General features: G+C 37.0%; 1 protein-coding gene across 3 annotated transcripts in view; it reads right to left on the bottom strand.

Moving 5' to 3' along the window:
- Positions 1 to 18128, bottom strand: part of SAMD8 (sterile alpha motif domain containing 8) — a 50590-nt gene that overhangs the window by 11402 nt on the left and 21060 nt on the right. For all 3 annotated transcript variants that reach the window (XM_075217073.1, XM_075217074.1, XM_075217076.1), the window contains 3 exons: positions 15891 to 16477; positions 8156 to 8251; positions 5945 to 6062 (listed from right to left, as the gene is read on the bottom strand). In XM_075217073.1, the coding sequence (XP_075073174.1) occupies positions 5945 to 6062; positions 8156 to 8251; positions 15891 to 16477 (801 nt within the window). The remainder of the gene's footprint in view (positions 1 to 5944; positions 6063 to 8155; positions 8252 to 15890; positions 16478 to 18128) is intronic.

Here is an 18128-nt window from a genome sequence, read left to right as displayed (position 1 = left end):
TATCTGCTTTCCATCAACCACAGGCCCTACTACAAAATCTCAACCCTCCTGCCACCAGCAGCCTTTGAATACTTATATGCTTCCACTTGAGACTCCTACTGTGGCATCCTTCATAATCATTGCAACCAAACCAATCAGGCACTTCATGAACACCTATTTATCACCCCCACCCTTTAGAATGTAAGCTCTCATGTGTAAGGTCCTCCGCACTATGTACCATGTCTGTCCATACTCCATCTACCCTATGTCCTAATCATCATTATTTATTTATATAGCGCCAGCAAATTCTTAGTGCTTTACAATTGGGGACAAAACACAGTAATAAACAATATTGGGTAATACAGACAAAGAGGTGAGAAGGCCCTGCTCACATGCTTACACTGTATGAGAGCTGGTCCTACATTGCATTCAATATGCATCTTTTTCTATTTTGCCATGAGCATTGTGAGAACAGGTTAATGCTATGTGTTTGTTAGGGGGTTAATGTTATGGGGACTGTTATTGAGATTGGGTGGGTGGGGGGTCATTTTATTTGGTGATTAACGTCATGTGGGACTTGTGTGGGGATTACAGGTTGTAAACTTCATTTCAAATTACCAAATTTCATTTTCCACACTGCCACTTCAACCACTGGCAATATTTTGTATGTGTATGTACAGTGAATATCAAACCAATATAACAGATATAGGAAGTATTATCCATAGAACTTGCAAATCAGGCCTAAAACCACCATCTAAATTCTTTCCAATAAAATTGGAGTACTATCAAAGTCTTCCACCAATTGGTTAAGGAGGATTTATGTGGAGATTCAAGAAAAATTAAAACAAAAGAGGACCATTTCAACATGAGAAAAAAGCTTCTGATACTTTAATGAAAAATTGAGGCGTTCATGATAAGACAAGTCAATACAAAAAGGGGAGACTGTCACCCTCAATAGGTTTAACTACATCTCAGAATCACTGAGGCTCCTGAATGATGGGAAATCATAAGAAACGGGAAAAAGAGCCCACCCTTGAGTTTGTTTTGGAGTTGCAGACTATTTTACAACAAACACTGAGGAAGGGCATTATTGATCGTGAGGAGCAGCATTATAAACTGCAGGAGAATCCTATCATCAGGATCTTCTATCATCTTTCTAAAGTGCATGACTAACTCTTTGGGGAAATCCATAAAAGCGGGGATTAATTCCTTTACCTCTCACGCCTCAAAGTATGTTGAGGTCTCCCTTAGGAAATATGTACTTGAGTTGCTGGCATATTTATAGGACACCACTTCTTTATTGCAAATACTTGAAGGGTTTAAATGGAAAGAGGGTTACAAGGGGCTCACTAGTGATGTCCTAGGCCTTTACAAACGACTGAGCCCACCGAGGAAATTGAAGCAGTAAAACATTTCCTAGAACCAGAAAATAGCCTGAGTAGCATTTTAATTTTATCTATTAATTATTAAAACATTTTGGAGGCTTTTTACCTGCAGACTTGTGGAACAGCAATGGGCACAATTTTTGCGCCCAGTTTCTCTAATTTACAGATGGAGAAATGGGAACACGAACATCTTTTTAAAAATAAAACACTTTTATTAACATATTGTTTTATATTATTATTATTACCATGTATTTATTTCATGGATATATTGATATTTTAATTATTTGGTATGGCTCATTACAGATTTTTTAGTTTACAAAAATGCTTAGATGATCAGTTGAACAAGTCAGTATTGAATTTTTAGACCTTGACCTATTGCCCAATGGAGAAATGGTCACCATTAGGACCGTTTTTAAACAGGTGGGCACTAATAGTTAACTTCACTATAATAGTAGCCATCTCTCAAAATGGAAAAAATAATATTCCCTTCTCACAGTTCAGCCTCACCAAAAGAAATTGTTCCGATGCGGCCATATGTGAAGAACAATTAAATATTTATGCAGATAGTCTTACTGTGTCTCACCACCCCTCACTTAACAATGTAAGCTCTCATGGGCAGGGTCCTCTCTATCTATTGTCCCATGTCTGTCCTCTGTCTGACTCCCATGTATGTCCTGTCATGTATTTTGTTGCACTCTGTGTGAGTCCCCATAACATTACTCACACTCATCTGTGCTACTTATGTGTGTTACCTCCTCTATTTGTTACTTGCTTCTGTATCTGGCGCTACAGAACCTGTGGTGCCTTATAAATAAATAAACCAATATTAATAGATTTCGGGTAGAGATGATATCCAGAATCCCTAATATCCGAAGCCTTAGATGGTACAAAAGGACTTAAGTGAAATTAGCTATTGTCAAATAAATATAAAAGAGCTATGGAGGAAATTATTCCTTTTATTACAGAATACAATTAGGGTGCTGGCTTGGCTAATAAACTAGCTTGTAGAGAGATGTTTTGGATTTAGAAGTTGGTCACCTGGCACATTTTAAGTTGAATGAGGCCTTTGAAATATGCCCCATTGTGTGCCAATGAGTCTAGATATTTATGTGTTTGTTCTTTTTCTCTTTACAGATACCCTCCCTCCACGCACCCCCACCTCTATTTTTTCCTTCATTCCTCCTTTTCTTGGTCATCAGAGCATCTGTGCTTTCTATAACTTTATGTGAATAAGAATTGGTTATATTTTTTTATTTGTTCATCGTAATGCCCAATAATTGTCATTCATTCGATGTATATTTGGAATTAAGTTTAATTTAATCTCACTTAATTATTTAATGTTCAAATCTAAATTATACCGAATATTAGCTAATATGTGATTACACAAGATGGCGCTGTATACGTTTTTAGCTTCAACAAAACAGCGCTCATCATGGTTGATTGTGTAACTTTATATATAGCAAGGAAATCTCTTACCGATTCTTTTCAACACAGACTAATTGACATCTTTAATACAAGTCCAACTACCATAACAATGGAGCCTGTAGTTTATTAAGACGGCGCCATTACATTGTGATGACTTTATATTTGGCTTTATAGAATATTTCATTTAATTTGCAATATTTTATTTAAAATTATAATAGATTCTAGGTGTGTTTAGTAGATACAAACTTTTATATAGGCTTTTTACCCTTCTGGGTATGTTCGGTAGTGACACAATGATTATGTAGGTTTTCCCCTTCAATGTATGGGCGGTAGTGACCAGACGATAGGGGCTGAAGAATCGATGTTCCCCAGTGTTCAATCATCATCATCATCATCATCATTTATTTATATAGCGCCACTGACTCCGCAGCGCTGTACAGAGAACTCATTCACATCTGTCCCTGCCCCATTGGAGCTTACAGTCTAAATTCCCTAATATAGACACACACTCACACACATAGAGAGGGAGACAGACAGACAGGTAGAGACTAGGGTCAATTTTGATAGCAACCAATTAACCTACTAGTATGTTTTTGGAGTGTGGGAGGAAACCGGAGCACCCGGAGGAAACCCACGCAATCACAGGGAGAACATACAAACTCCGCACAGATAAGGCCGTGGTCGGGAATTGAACTCATGACCCTAGCGCTGTGAGGCAGAAGTGCTACCACTTCGCCACTGTGCTGCTCAATGTCAGACTGTTTTAGTGTTTGATTGACTTTAGAGCAATTAACAGCCTTACCATGAAAATTCCCTACACCACCTAAGGAAGTAAGAGAAAAAACATGTCGAGACCCAACTGAGACTTACTTGTGGAACTCGACTACTTTTTAGTGTGCATGGGACTCTTCTCCTGCCTAGAGTTATCTTCCATGTCTGGACATCCTCACTGCTAAGTATTGCAATTGAGCCTCAGATATTGTTGCTTGAATGTACAGGCATTTTAATGTCTTTTTTATGTTGGTCATTAAAGCTTAAAGGGATTTTAACTGCCAGTTTTCTTCCTCATATTATAAGTCTAAATAATTATTATATCTGGTACGCATATTTAGGTAGTATATATGTGTATTGTGTTTTTAAGGTACAAATTACCATATTTTTCTTATTCTGTAGAGTTTCAGCCTCATATGGAATCAAGTTTCTTAATATTGTATACTTCAAAGTTCACATTCACTACGCTATTTCTGGACCACTGATATTATACATGTTACACTATGATTGTCACTTTTTATTTTTGTTTTGTGTTTTATTTGTATGCACAGTTTGACAAGACATACTGTGTACATAACAGTGAGAGAAAAGATTTGCATAATGTGTATAATGAACCAATTTTATATAAGCACCAAATGTGTCTGCTGTAGCCCACGATCTGCAAACTGGAACAACATGCGTTCCAGCCTGTAACATACGAAAAGGAGGTGTGGACACGTACTTCTGTATAGGAAGCAAAGTATAAGCACATTGCCGCCCATTCAAACATGGAAAGACAGTCTGTGTGCAAAGTATGTATATATATATATATATATATATATATATATATATATATATATATATGCCATTACAATACACTTCATATATCCACTTATTACCAGAGTAAATATGTGTCAAAATGACTGAAAATCTGGAAAGATTATCCCACAGAAAGTTATCAAGAAGCAAAAATTACAGACATCCTCATTTCTCATATATAACTCACAAGTACCTTATGTATTTTATAGATTTTACGCTAACAAGCAAAATGAGTAAAGATATATACAGTGCTTATAAAGACTGCCATAATTTGGTGTTTATTTAATAAGTAGATAAATTACAATATAAACGAAGATCACATTGTTTGAGCCTGTGATTTAGGCTGAACCCTCATTTGGTAACCCCAGTCACACAATCATGTGATATCCATTAAAAATTATATAAGTAAAATATTGAAAAAAGACTACATTCAAAAAATGCAATATCCATACTTGTTGACCACAGTTATATTTCAACCATTGCATTTCATCACATCAGAAAAACAGTTAGATGATTATTTTCATTAAGGTCTTTTGGCACTGTATTCAACTGGTGAATCCATTTGACTTCATTTTTCCTCAGTGTCAGTTCCCTATCACCTCTCCTGGATGGTGGTGGGACCCAGTTAATTAGCATGTTGAAACTTGGTGCTCTTCTTAGAGAGAATGTTTCACAAACGGTTTGTCTGTCTGTCACTAAAGGTCCTGGTGGCCATTCTCACAAAAGTTAAACCACGAAGACAGAATGTAAATAACATTACATATTATCTATGGTATACGTTAGTCTGCATTAGATTTATATATATATATATATATATATATATATATATATATATATATATATATATATATATATATACACATACACACACACATATACCCACACATGTACGCACACATATACACACACATACAGTAAAAAAAAAAAAAATTAAGTGGTGCAGCTTTTTATTTTGTTACAAATATTGACGGTGTGTGTGTTGCAGGTACCTTACAAGTTTGTTAGTGTAAAAATAACTCAACTGATAAGACCATGTGGGGGCCATGCCATAGGGTCGATTCAAGGTTGGGTTCCACCAGAGGATCTTCCAGCACTCTTGTCAGACACTGAGGGCGTTACCTGAATAGTTTTCCTTGGTGACCAAGATCATGTGCTGTGGTAGAACAATCAAATGTTTCTCTCTCTCATGCTTTAATTGTAAACTGATCTAAGATACTATTATGCTGTGCGAGTCTAAATCTTGATATACTCTAAAACTATAAGCACATTGATCAGTGTTAAGAGAATATCTACAATCCCTACTTTTGGTGACAGAATTTTTACTATTCCACAGTAATAGAAGCACAAAAATGCTGCCTGTTATTTATTCCTCTTTTTAATCAAAAAGTTATTCCTCCAAACTCTTTACTACAATGATGCTCTCAACATGATCATAACATTGCAAAACAGAAACAACATTGTGCTAAAATGACCAATATTAACAATTAACTATAGAGAAACATAGGCTATTGCTCACACAATCAAATGAAAAACCAAATGAAAATTATTGTATTAAGACAGATAAGTGTTAATAATACAGTTTTTACCTTTCCTGAACACTGCAAGTGTTCACCAGGGACAGACAACGATGTGACAAACATGGTGATGCATCGCAAGAGAAAAACCGTCCCCATCAAACTACAGAGTCGACGTAATAGTATTGACCTTCAGAAAAGACAGACAAGAAATAAGGCTCAGTGATAAACATAATGCATTCTGTGCTCAAAAATATGCAAACATACACAAATTAAGAAAGGTATTATGCAAAAAATTGATGCAGGTGACAAATGTGTCATCTGAATTCAAAGGCATTTTACCTTGCACAAAAGCTTTGTCCTCCACAAAGTTTCAACTTACATTATGAAAATTACACTGAAATACTCAAGCAATTAGTTTTCTATTTTAATTAATCCAAACAGTACTTGAATAATATTAATATTGTTAAGATTTCTGACATACCAACATAGTACATAGAGGGTTCTTTTTAATGAAGCAACTAGTAGGACTAATTTCAGTGGATCTGTTAATAATTTTGTAAACCCACCTGACAACAGAATATTTGTTATTCAACCATTTTTTTTTTTATAAATTAAGTTCTAAGCTGTAACATAGGGCTGATGTAGTGGAGTCAGAGCACAACAGAATGCAAAGAAACATAACCAGGTTCCAATGAATTATTATTGTAAACAATTAGCTCAATTCTTTACCAAGTGGGGGTCACAAAATCAACTAATTATATTACAGAACTTTTTGATTCCTGCAATGTTCTACTGGCCGTTTGGTCCACTCTTCTTGCACAAACTGTTCCAGTTCTCCCAGATGCCTTTTCCCAACTGCTGTTTTCAGATCTCCACAGGGTTTCTATGGGATTTAGATCGAGACTCATTGTTGGCCACTTCAGACCAGTCCAGCGCATCATAATGAACCATCCCAGGTTACTTTTCAAGTGTGTTTGGGGTGGCATTATACTCCTGGAATACCTATGGTCTTCGATGGAGTTCCAGCCTCCTGACACTGGGTTCAACAATGTGCTCCAAAATGGCCCAATAATCTTCAGATTTTATTATGCCATGTACACGCATCCAGTACCAAATTCAGTACCCAAAAACATTGCTATACCTCCAACATGTTTGACTACAGGGAAGGATTTCTTTTGTTTTTAAATATTCATCTTATTCATGTGCTTTAAATCCAAATTTTCTAATTTGTTCTCATCCACAGGACATTCTCCCAAAAGGATTTTGGCTTGTTCATGTGTTGGTCAGGCTTTCTTAGGTCTCCTTCTCGGCAGTGGGGCCCCCTTGGCCCCCTACCATATAACAGCCTTTCATTTAGACTGCGACGGATAGTCCAAGTTTAAACTGTTGTACCTTGTGTCTGAAGGTCTGCTTGAGACCTTGAATCTGTTTGGCCATTAATTAAGCTGCTGTCTCCACCATCTGAACAATCCAGCGCTGCAATCTTTAATCTCTCCCTTGCGGCCATGTCCAGGGAGGTTAGCTACACTGCCATGGGCCTAAAGCTTTCTGATAACATTACTTATGGGAACATCAAGATCTGTGGAGATTGATTTAGAACCTTGAGATTGTCCATACTTGGTAACAATGTTCTGTTTGACCTCCTCAGGCAATTCTCAGGATTTTCCTCCATGCTCACTGTGGTAAACAGTGACACAAAACAGGAGAATGAGTCCATTTCTGTATTCAAACTTGTTGAGATTTTTTTATGTTGCAGACACCACACGAGTATAGTTCCAAAGTGAAGGAGAATCACCTGTTTGAAAGCCAATTAATTCTAACTACTTCTAAAAAAGTTTCAATCATTTTGTATGGGCCATTTAAGGATTTCTATGTGGAATAAGCTACGACTACATTTTTTTTTTTTTTTGCTTTTTGTGTTTTATTCCAGTGCATGCCAAAAAAATACGTTTGTGGATATCAAAATATGTATTTAATTTCAAGAATTTTCTTAAAGGTATGATGCATTATTAGTAAAAACTGAAAGGACTCCAATATTTTGACCACAACTGTATAACCACCAGTGAGTGGAAGGGCAGTATCAGTTATTTGTTTAGAGCTACATTTTTTTTTAACAAAATGCTTTAAGCAGATAAAATGAGTGAAGTAGCTTTATTCAACTCTTGAACACGACAGGTCTGTTTTGTAACAGATTTTAGAAGCTATAAAAAAAATAGTGCTGATTCATGTAAAGTGTGACATCTGTAACAAGATTGAAAACTTAACATTTCCATTAACTACCTGTGTTTGTGGAGAAGTAGTACCAGCAGCCAGATGTAGCAAAGAACCACTCCACACATCTCTGTCATTGCAAAAGCCCAAGGAATTCGAGGGACACTGCACAGCAAAGTAGGTGAGAGGTTACATACATGGATAACTCTTACTTTTTAGGTTCAGCCATAATCTATATTTAGCAACTGTGGAAAAAAACACACACATAAAAAACAGAAGTATGACATCTGATGGAGAAAATATTGCCTCACTTTAAAGATTACAATGATGTGAAATAAGCACTAGGTGGTGCTGTGATCCTAAAAGAGCTACCATCATTACCAGCTATTTATATAGTGCAACTAAATCTGCAGCGCTGTACAAAAAACCCCCACTCACATCAGTCTCTGCCCCATTGGAGCTTACAGTCTAAATTCCATAACATATACACACAGAGAGACTAAGGTCAATTTAGTAGCAGCAAATTAACCTACTAGTAAGTTTTTGGAATATGGGACCCTGAGCACCCGGATGGAACTCACGCACACTCGAGGAGAACATACAAACGCCACGGTCAGGAATCGAACTCATGACCACAGTGCTGTGAGGCAGAAGTACTACTAAGCCACTGTGCTGCCAATAGCTACTTACTTCACTGTATTGCACACATAGATGTTAAAGTTAGTAAAGTTGGAAAATTGTTTTTGCAACAGAACAAGCAAATTAAATTAACCAATAAGCAGTTTCATTTTAAAAATGTGTATTATTTCTGCTCAAATCCAAATGTTTACACTCAGAAAATATAATGCCATGCTCTGTAATGCCTGCCTCCCTGATGCAGAACAGTGAGCAGTGCACCATGGGTAAAAGGAACAGACGCAAACTGAGTTCCTACTGATTATAGCTTCTAATGTGAAATTGAGACTCTGAGGTAAAAGTATCAAGCTGTGAGTTATCTGAAGATTTGAAAAGTTGAGATGTAGCCAACAACAGATTTTAGATATCATGTATTTACTACATTCTGCAAAATGATAGCTAGGATCTGATTGGTTGCTTTAGGTAACATCTCCACTTTTCAAACCTGCCGGAAAATTGCAGCTTAATATATTTAACCATTCGTTTTTGAATATTATGAACTTACTGACTGGTATGTAGCTTGCTTTTGCTTCTTTCAGTGTTGGAAACTGAACCCAACTTACTGTATGAAAACATAGCTGCATCATATTACTACACCACTATTTACTACTTGATTCATAACTTCAAAATATTACATTACAATTTATGCATTATGTAATAAACATTCTATTCAGTCATCACGTGAAACATTTTAAAGGCTCCATTTGCAAGTGTTTGAACAACATTTGTACATGGAAAAATCATTTGATCTACAGAAATAAAATTCCATATATGTTAGGAAAATGCAACTAAATTCTGAAAAGTATATACATTGTACAATTGCTCAGAGCAACTTTAATAAAAGCCTAAAGATCAATTCAGCTGAAAGGTTTCTGGTGGCAGTGTGAACAGTTAAACATAGAATTTGATGGCAGATAACCACTTGTCCCATCTAGTCTCTACCCATTTATTAACCTACGGTAAGCTACTACTTCTCTTCTTTTGAAGAATATTTCCCTCCTGTACCTTCTTAAAGCCCTTGATATATTTGAAAGTTTCAATCATGCCCCCCGCTTTCCCTTCTCTGCTTCAAGCTATACATAAAGATCTTTTAATCTTTCTGGGTAAGTTATGTGCTATAGGCCATTTACCATTGTCATGCCCTCTTTGTACAGTCTCTAATGCATTTATATCCTTCTGGAGATATGGCCTGCAGAACTGAACACACTATTCTAGATGAGGCCATACCAATGACCTATACAGTGGCATTATTACTTTTTTTCTGCTACCGATTCCTCTCCCTAAGAAACCAAGCATCTGACTTGCTTTTCTCATTGCTTTGTTACATTGGATACCTGCCTAAAATCACTAGAAATAGTGACTCCTAGATCCCTTTCCTCCTCAGTAGATTCCATTATAGTGCCATGAATATTATATTTAGCGTTCTGTTTTTTTTTTAGACCAAAGTGCATGATTTTGCATTTTTTTGTATTAAACTGGAGTTACCACACTATTGACCATTCCTCTAGTTCACCTAGATCATCAATCATTTGTTTAACCCCTCCTGGGGTAAAAAAAAAAAAAAAATACCCTTTCCAATGTCACCAATAAAGATATTAAAAAGCACTGGTCCAAGTACAAATCCCTGGAGAACACCACTGGTAACCTTTCACGCCTGTGAATGCACTTCATTTACTACAACTCTCTGTTTACTATCCCGCAAACAAAAACTTATCCATTCAACTATCTTAGAATCCAATCCATTCAAGTTTATTTAGCAATCTACGATGTGGGACAGTGTCCAAAGCCTTACTAAAGTGTAGATAAGCTAAGCTAAGGCCACCCCTTGATCTATTACTTTAGTCACCCAGTCAAAAAAGTAATTAAGATTTGTTTGACAATATATCCCCCCAGTAAATCCATGCTGCTTGGGATCCTGTAAATTGCTGGATTTGAGATATTTTAGAACACTTTGAAGAGTGTTTCCATCAATTTCTCTACTACTGATGTAAGGCTCACTGATCAGAAGTTGCTTGTTTTCACTTTTGTGCAGTGGGATTACATTTGCTATTTTCCAGTCCTCCGGAATTACTCTTGTAGCTAGTGACTGATTGAATAATGCTGTTAATGGTGTTTCCAGCACCCCTTTAAGCTCTTTTAGTATCCTTGGATGTATCCCATCTTGCCAAAGGGATTTATCCATTTTCATATACTGTATGTATGTATGTATGTATGTATACATATATATATATATATATATATATATATATATATATATATATATATATATATATATATATGTGTGTATGTATATGTATACGTGTGTGTGTATATATATATATATATATATATATATATATATATATATATATATATATACATATACACACACACACATACATATATATATACACACACACACACATGCATGTATAAAGCAGACTTTTGTTGTTACACTGTTGATGTCTGAGCAATATGTTTCATTATGCCTATTGTGGAATAGTTGTATTTCCAAAACTGGCAGGTTGTATTGTTTAAATGAAGCCAGGTGGGTAAGGAGTGACAAGATGGCCATACAATACAGAGAACATCCCTTATATCCACCACACAATAGAGAACATGTTCCCCCAAAAAGCTCTATTCTTTAAATCCCCCCCTTCTGCCAGTACATCAGCCCCTTTCTGCCATTTTTGCATCCCGTCATAACTTTTTACAGCCCCCTTCTGCCTTTTTGTACAGTCCCCAAGTGTCATTTTTATAGTCCTCGTGTCATTTTTTATAGCCCCACTACAGACATTTTTATAGCCCCCCCCCCCCCCCATTCAGACAATTTTTATATCCCCCTCCTGCCATTTTATCACCTCCCTCCACTGCCATTTAATGTGACCCAGCACCTGCCACTTACCTTCCTCTCGTTGATCAAGCGCTGCTCCTCTCTTACTCTTCATGTTGATCAGTGACTGGACAGGCTGCCTGACAGCAAATGCAACTGCTGTGGTAATCTCGCGAGACCAGAACCGCGGCTGCACTGACAGCAGTTGCATTTGCCGTCAGGCTGCCCGTCTCCAATAGAGACTGTCGGGGTCGCCCCTTTAGACCAGGGTCGGACCCTGATGATGCCAGCCAGCCCCCGCCACTAATATAATAAAAAAAAAATTAATTTTTTTAAAAAAAGGTGAGTGTTGGAGGAAATTTAATTCAGTCGGCGCTGCGCCCCGCCAGGATCCAGCGCTCTAGGCTGCAGCCTGATCAGCCTATTGGTTGATCAGACTGTGTAAAAGCCCATAAAAAGAGGTTTAAAATTACACCTTGCCGAACTTTCTAGCTCCATTAGGTGAGCTACAAATGCAATTTAAAAAAAATTTACAAGCAAATTTTCTATTATAAATTGCAGCTTTAAAGGCATATAACTTTAAAACCAGTATACATATCAGCCTAAGATTTGGGGGGTTTCTTTACACACGTGGCAGCATTTGTTATAGCACATTTCATTACAAACTGAAATGATCAGTTTGAAACCCTGTATTGATTTGATGTTGAATGATCCGGCTACAGTATATCTTCTGTGGGGTTGGACCAGGCAGGCTAGCCTTCGCTCCCCACATGCATCAATGAGCCTTGGGTGCCCACCGGTTGTCCTTCCTTGGACCACTTTTAGTAGGTAACCACTGCAATCCAGGAACACAAGACCTGCAGTTTTGGAGATGCTCTGACCGAGCCGTCTAGCCATCCTGACCAGGCTCTTATTTGTGCAGAGTTTGCAATCTTCACCATGTTTGAGTGGGTTTCCTTTATGTGCTCCGGGTTTCTACCAAACTAAAAAAAAACAAAAAAAAAAAAACTGGTAGACTATTAACCCGTGTGTGTGTGTGTGTGTGTGTGTGTGTGTGTGTGTGTGTGTGTGTGTGTGTGTGTGTGTGTGTGTGTGTGTGTGTGTGTGTGTGTGTGTGTGTGTGTGTGTGTGTGTGTGTATTTAGACTGTAAGCTCCAATGGGACAGGGACTGATGTGAGCGACAGATATTCTCTGCATAGCACTGCGGAATTGGTGGCGCAATATAAATAAACGATGATCTAGACATTATATATATATATATATATAGTGATCGGGTAGGGGGCTCGGTACCATCTCCTGGGGTAGATGGCGTTTATAGCAGCCAAGAGATTTCACACAAGTTCAAAGGTTTCATGCAATTGGCCTTAGCCAGATTTATTCAGTAAGAAAACAAAAAACTTTAAAATAAATACCTTGCCATCTGGCAAGACATAAAAAACAAAACGTTTTAGCACAGCAACTTACAGGCTCTCTCTCTCTCAGAGACTCTGCAGCCCCTGTCCCGAGGCAGTGAGACTGACTGGGCTGCCTTTTAGCCTTTAATTAGCACCACTCAGGTGCAACTCCTGATTACCAGCAGTATCACTGACAAGTTTGAACTTACACTATGCGACCAATATTTATACATGTACAAACATAAAAACAAACCTTGAGTATTATAAGGAATAATGCACCCCCAACAATACACATTAGTTGTTTTGTACCCCTTTAAACGCTCATTATTTGCCTTTCAGACAAGCAGTTTTGTTAACAAATCTCCAGACATAACACAGAGTAACACATTACAACACAAGTATCTCAGCAGCTGACTTCCTCCCTACAGACATGAGAGTGAACTAAAGTGACTTCTGGTATTCACTGGAACGAGGTACAAATACCAACTGACCACAGCACTGTTCTAGAATGAGACACCCTTGCTCTGCAAGCAAACAAATGTGAAAATCTCCTGAATAGAGTAACAAAATGTAACCAGACCTTGCAGTGGCAAAAAACTCAGAAACGTCAAATGACTTGCCTATAAAAAATAATAAAAAAAAATCTAATCTTTTTAATTAAATTCAACCTCTAAAATCGCATCTGCCCATGTGTTTTTTCATGTTCTTATATTAAAGTACAGTGCTTTTTTTTTTTTGGAACGTCTAGATACAGCTGTGAAAAAGCAAGTTATCACTGATATGCGTGAAGCATAACTTTAAGGAGGACTATATACAGTAAACACATGTTCTGACACTAGGATCCTGTGAAAGAGAAATCTGGGGTCTAGGGTCCAAATTATCACTTTCAAGCAGGAAACTGCAATGATCATTTCTTCTGTGTCTACTTAATGATTAGGTGTCCAGGAAGATACTCAATCGCTAATTACATGTGAGTCGGGTACCTTTGAATGGCATAGGAGAAAATTCTTACCAATATAGAATTTACATTGATGGCATGCTATTTATGTCAATTGCACTGAAAGGGTTAAAAACCTAAACACACAAAAGTGCAGCCTCATAAACAGCAAAATCCACACTATTTAAAAAAAAAAAAAAAAAAAAAAAAGGATACTTTTTTTTCCAGACTAACAGTACACAATGAAGTGTAGGGTTGGATTTAATTTAATGAGAATAATTCTATATGTATCACGTAGAGGATAAATATATAAGCTACAATGTAGGTAACTAAGGAGTTTAATATTGACAGATTTTATTTTTGAGTGTTACACAGCCAACAATTGGAATACACCATAATTTATTTTATATTAGTTTCTACATTTTAAATATTTCACTTGTTTTGAACTAAAATGTTGTGCCAGCATTAAGTTCATTTGAATTAGGTAATAAAATGAATGTTTTAATTATATTAATTAACCTCATGTGCACTTCAGGAAGATGAGCATTTTATTTTTCTATTACATAATATAGGAAATATTTCTCCAACTAAGCAATACCAAGTGTTCACTTAACAATGGCTGGTTAAAATATTTTTCAATGAGATTACGGACAGTCTACTCAAACAAAATCTCCTCCTGCCAATTACAACTTTCTTCCATTTGTATAACTTCCTGAAGTTTTTACACATACGTTTATGAATGTTACTCGTGGATCTATTACAGGGGTGGCCAACCAGTCAGCGACCAAGAGCCAAAAAACATCTACTGATGCTGCAAAGATGCAAATTTATCTTTTATATGTGTGTGTACATATACCCAGTATAGACATGTGCATACATACCATGCACACATACATTGAAAATATAACCTAAGCAAAAAATAAAATATCCAACAGTGACAAAATGTTCAGAATAATCATAAAAGCAGCACAGCTATGCACTGCACAGCAGAGGACTACTTATAGTCTTTTCACAGTAGCTCACACTGCTACTGCACCCACAATCCCTCAGACCTCTTTACATGCCCATCAGATCTCCCCAAATGCAATCACATCTCCCCACATGCCCCTCAGCCTCTTTATGTTATCACACCTCTTCACATGCCATCAAATATACCCACAAGCCTGCATTGTGTCTGTTCTCGGTCAGTCGAGCAGTTGAATGTTTTCAAATCTACCCTTGCTGGCAGCTGGACAACTATAGTTTATGGATGCTCCTAGCCAGGAGCCACATTTCAAAGCTCAAAAGGGCCACATGTGGCTCTAGAACCACAGTTTGGACACCGCTGATCTATTACATATCACACCTTAAATCTAGGGTTAGGCTGACATCTAATTATTATAGCTATGAACAGGAGCTTGAGTTACTGGAATACTCTCCCATAAATAAGCAACACTGGATAACTTGGTGATCTCTGTGTCACCTTCAAACAGTTCATAGGTAACTATAAATCTAAGGGCCATGTGACTGCTTACTGTTATCCACATTAATAACGATTTCCGGGCAACCCTATCTTAATTGTGCCTCGTACACATAACAAAAATGAGAGAGCCAGCTCTCAGATCTGGAATACTCAGTTTATTTTGAAGTGCTATAAAAGGCTTACATTATGTTTGTAAACACAAAAATTAGTAACCCAATTATTGGAATTATGCAATGAGGAGGTCCCCTAACCTGTCATATATGTGAAGCAGGGTTGATTAAGAAGCAGTTGTCAAAAACCAATCCCTTTAATAGTTAATCATTGTATACGCAAAAGGTTACACATTACATAGCGAATAAACAAAAAAAAACAAAAAAAAATAAAGTGATCCTTTGTTATTATGGGTTTTTTTTGTTTAAAAAGAAAAAAAAACACAACAAAAAAAACAACTATCTGAAAACTATAATATTTTTCATACACTTTTTATATACAGAGCTTTTCGCTCCACATAATATTCACCTACCTGTCTAGGAAGATGTCTGGCAGAGGAGGGTATGTTTGCATGTCAGGAACGCGTTCATGTACTATAACCATTACAAAGGATGTGAAGCCAAACACTATGAAAACATAAATACAGCTGATGGCTGTCTTCCAGTACTCTGGGTCCAGTCTCTTTGGTGGATGTTTGTGCTTTCCATTGGAGTACTGATGTGGTTCCACACTAGAATCTGTTCCATGTTCATCATAGTTTCGAGTCAGCTCCCCATTACATAACCAGTCAGGGCTTGGAGGACTGCCAAGGATCAGGGTTCCAGGGGTTGGCTCAATGCTCAAACCTAACTCCTCTAGGACACTGGCATGCTGTTTTTGCAGCTTGCGGATTGAAAGCATAAGGCGCTTGATATCACCTAGCACCTTAATTTCTAATGGTGGAGAGCGCAAATCATACTCTGTTAATGCTAACAAAGCTGTGCCATCTAAACGATGTTTGTTACACAGGATATCTACATAGTCACAAAATCCTTCTTCTCGCAGCCATTTGGCCACGTGCTTTGTGGTCCAGCGGCGAATGCATAGCTGACTGTTGCTTGCCATTGTTTTTGGAGATACCTGTGTGAAAAGATAAATAGTGTGTTTCAGTTTTTGCATCACAGGTCAACCTTTAGCCCAATTTAAAAAGCCATAACAATGTATGATTTTGAATGATGCAGTTTATTGTCCACTTCATACAGGCAGATTATTTTATGTTGAGATCTAACAGAATAGAAATGTTTGTCTGAGTGTTCTCTTTATGGCTCTTTATCACTGGTATATTGTTAAAATTGCATTTTATGCGCATAGTTGGCCTAATATGCAAATAAGGAGTTATTTACGGTTCTCCACCCACAATTCCTAAGTTAAGTATTATATTCTTCCTTTTCTGGTTCTCTGATGCAGTGTGAAACTGCCACGTTTGTGTATTAGCATGTGGTTCTTTTCTGCAAGGCATCCGAAATATTTTTAATATATTGTTTTATTATCTATTTATGCATTATTACCATATATTATTTATTTTTCCAGGTGTAAATTGTTAACTTACAAGGGTATATGTATGATGAGCATGAACTATGTGTTACGTGTTCTGTTTAGGCAAGTATACCAAATAATGTCCGTGATCCTTGAAAACACATACCTGCTGAATTGCTGGGAAGCAAAATTTACAAAACCTCGATCTCAAAGCAGGTATGTATTCCCGACCGGGTGCAATTACAGATGCAGAAACCAAACTCTGTGAATCATGCTTGGTGTACATGCACTCATCTAAAATAATTTAAAACCTTGAAAAGAAGTATGGGCCCATCCACAGCAGTATTTTCTCAAGTTGTATTCCATTAGTTACATAACCCAAGAAAATTAACAGAGAAATCATGTGCCAAAGACCCACATATATTATTGCTGACCCTGGGAGATCATAGCCGGCATGGCACAAATCTCTATAGCTCACTTTTTTTTTTGCAGGCAGGTTTCTGGAGCAGAGTTCCGTTAGGTATGCAACCCATGAATTGTATGGACAAGCTCTACAAAAAGGAAGCTCTGATAAAGAGGTGAAGGAGAGAGGTCAAGAACAATCAGCAGGTCTCTGAACAGTGTGAATTCATACTAAAAGGATTCATATAAATAAAGTAAAATCCAAGACAGGATTTTTATACTAATATTCCTGCCCCTAATGCAAATAAAGGGGAGAAATGTTATTGTCCTTTAATGCTGCAGGTAAGATCTTTACCGCATTAACACAAAAGTTGATTATTTTCAATATGGATGGCTCAACTTGTCCATGGTTCATAACCTCTCTGACATGATAAAGCTAATCACATTCTGGTGCTGGTAACTTAGCAAAGTCTGTTACAATAAATACCAAGAGTTGAAAGTCCAGCACTATCAATATTGATTGAAATTTTATTCAAGAAAACAAAGGAATTACTTCAGATATACAGAGGGCCCACAAAATAGCAACAGTTCATTTGCACAGGCATAGTGGTATTAAAGTTAGGGTATAAAATGGAAAGCGTTTAGTCAGGAGCTTGGAATATATTAAATGATAATATACAAAAAAAAATAAAAAAATCACTCCTTAATGAGAAGCCCTGCTAGGTAAACATTACCTCATACTACGGGGAAGCACCACATCAGCTAGCTCTGACTCAAATAGTGCTACCACCATCAAATGAAAAACAATCCCAGCTGAGAACAAAACATTACAAAACTGAAACACAGAGGAAAA

The sequence above is a fragment of the Mixophyes fleayi genome, chromosome 6 (assembly GCF_038048845.1).
Source record: "Mixophyes fleayi isolate aMixFle1 chromosome 6, aMixFle1.hap1, whole genome shotgun sequence".
In the NCBI taxonomy this organism is placed as follows: Eukaryota; Metazoa; Chordata; class Amphibia; order Anura; family Limnodynastidae; genus Mixophyes; species Mixophyes fleayi.
The sequence above is the reverse complement of the archived record's forward strand: the minus strand, read 5'-3'. Positions and strand labels throughout refer to the sequence as shown.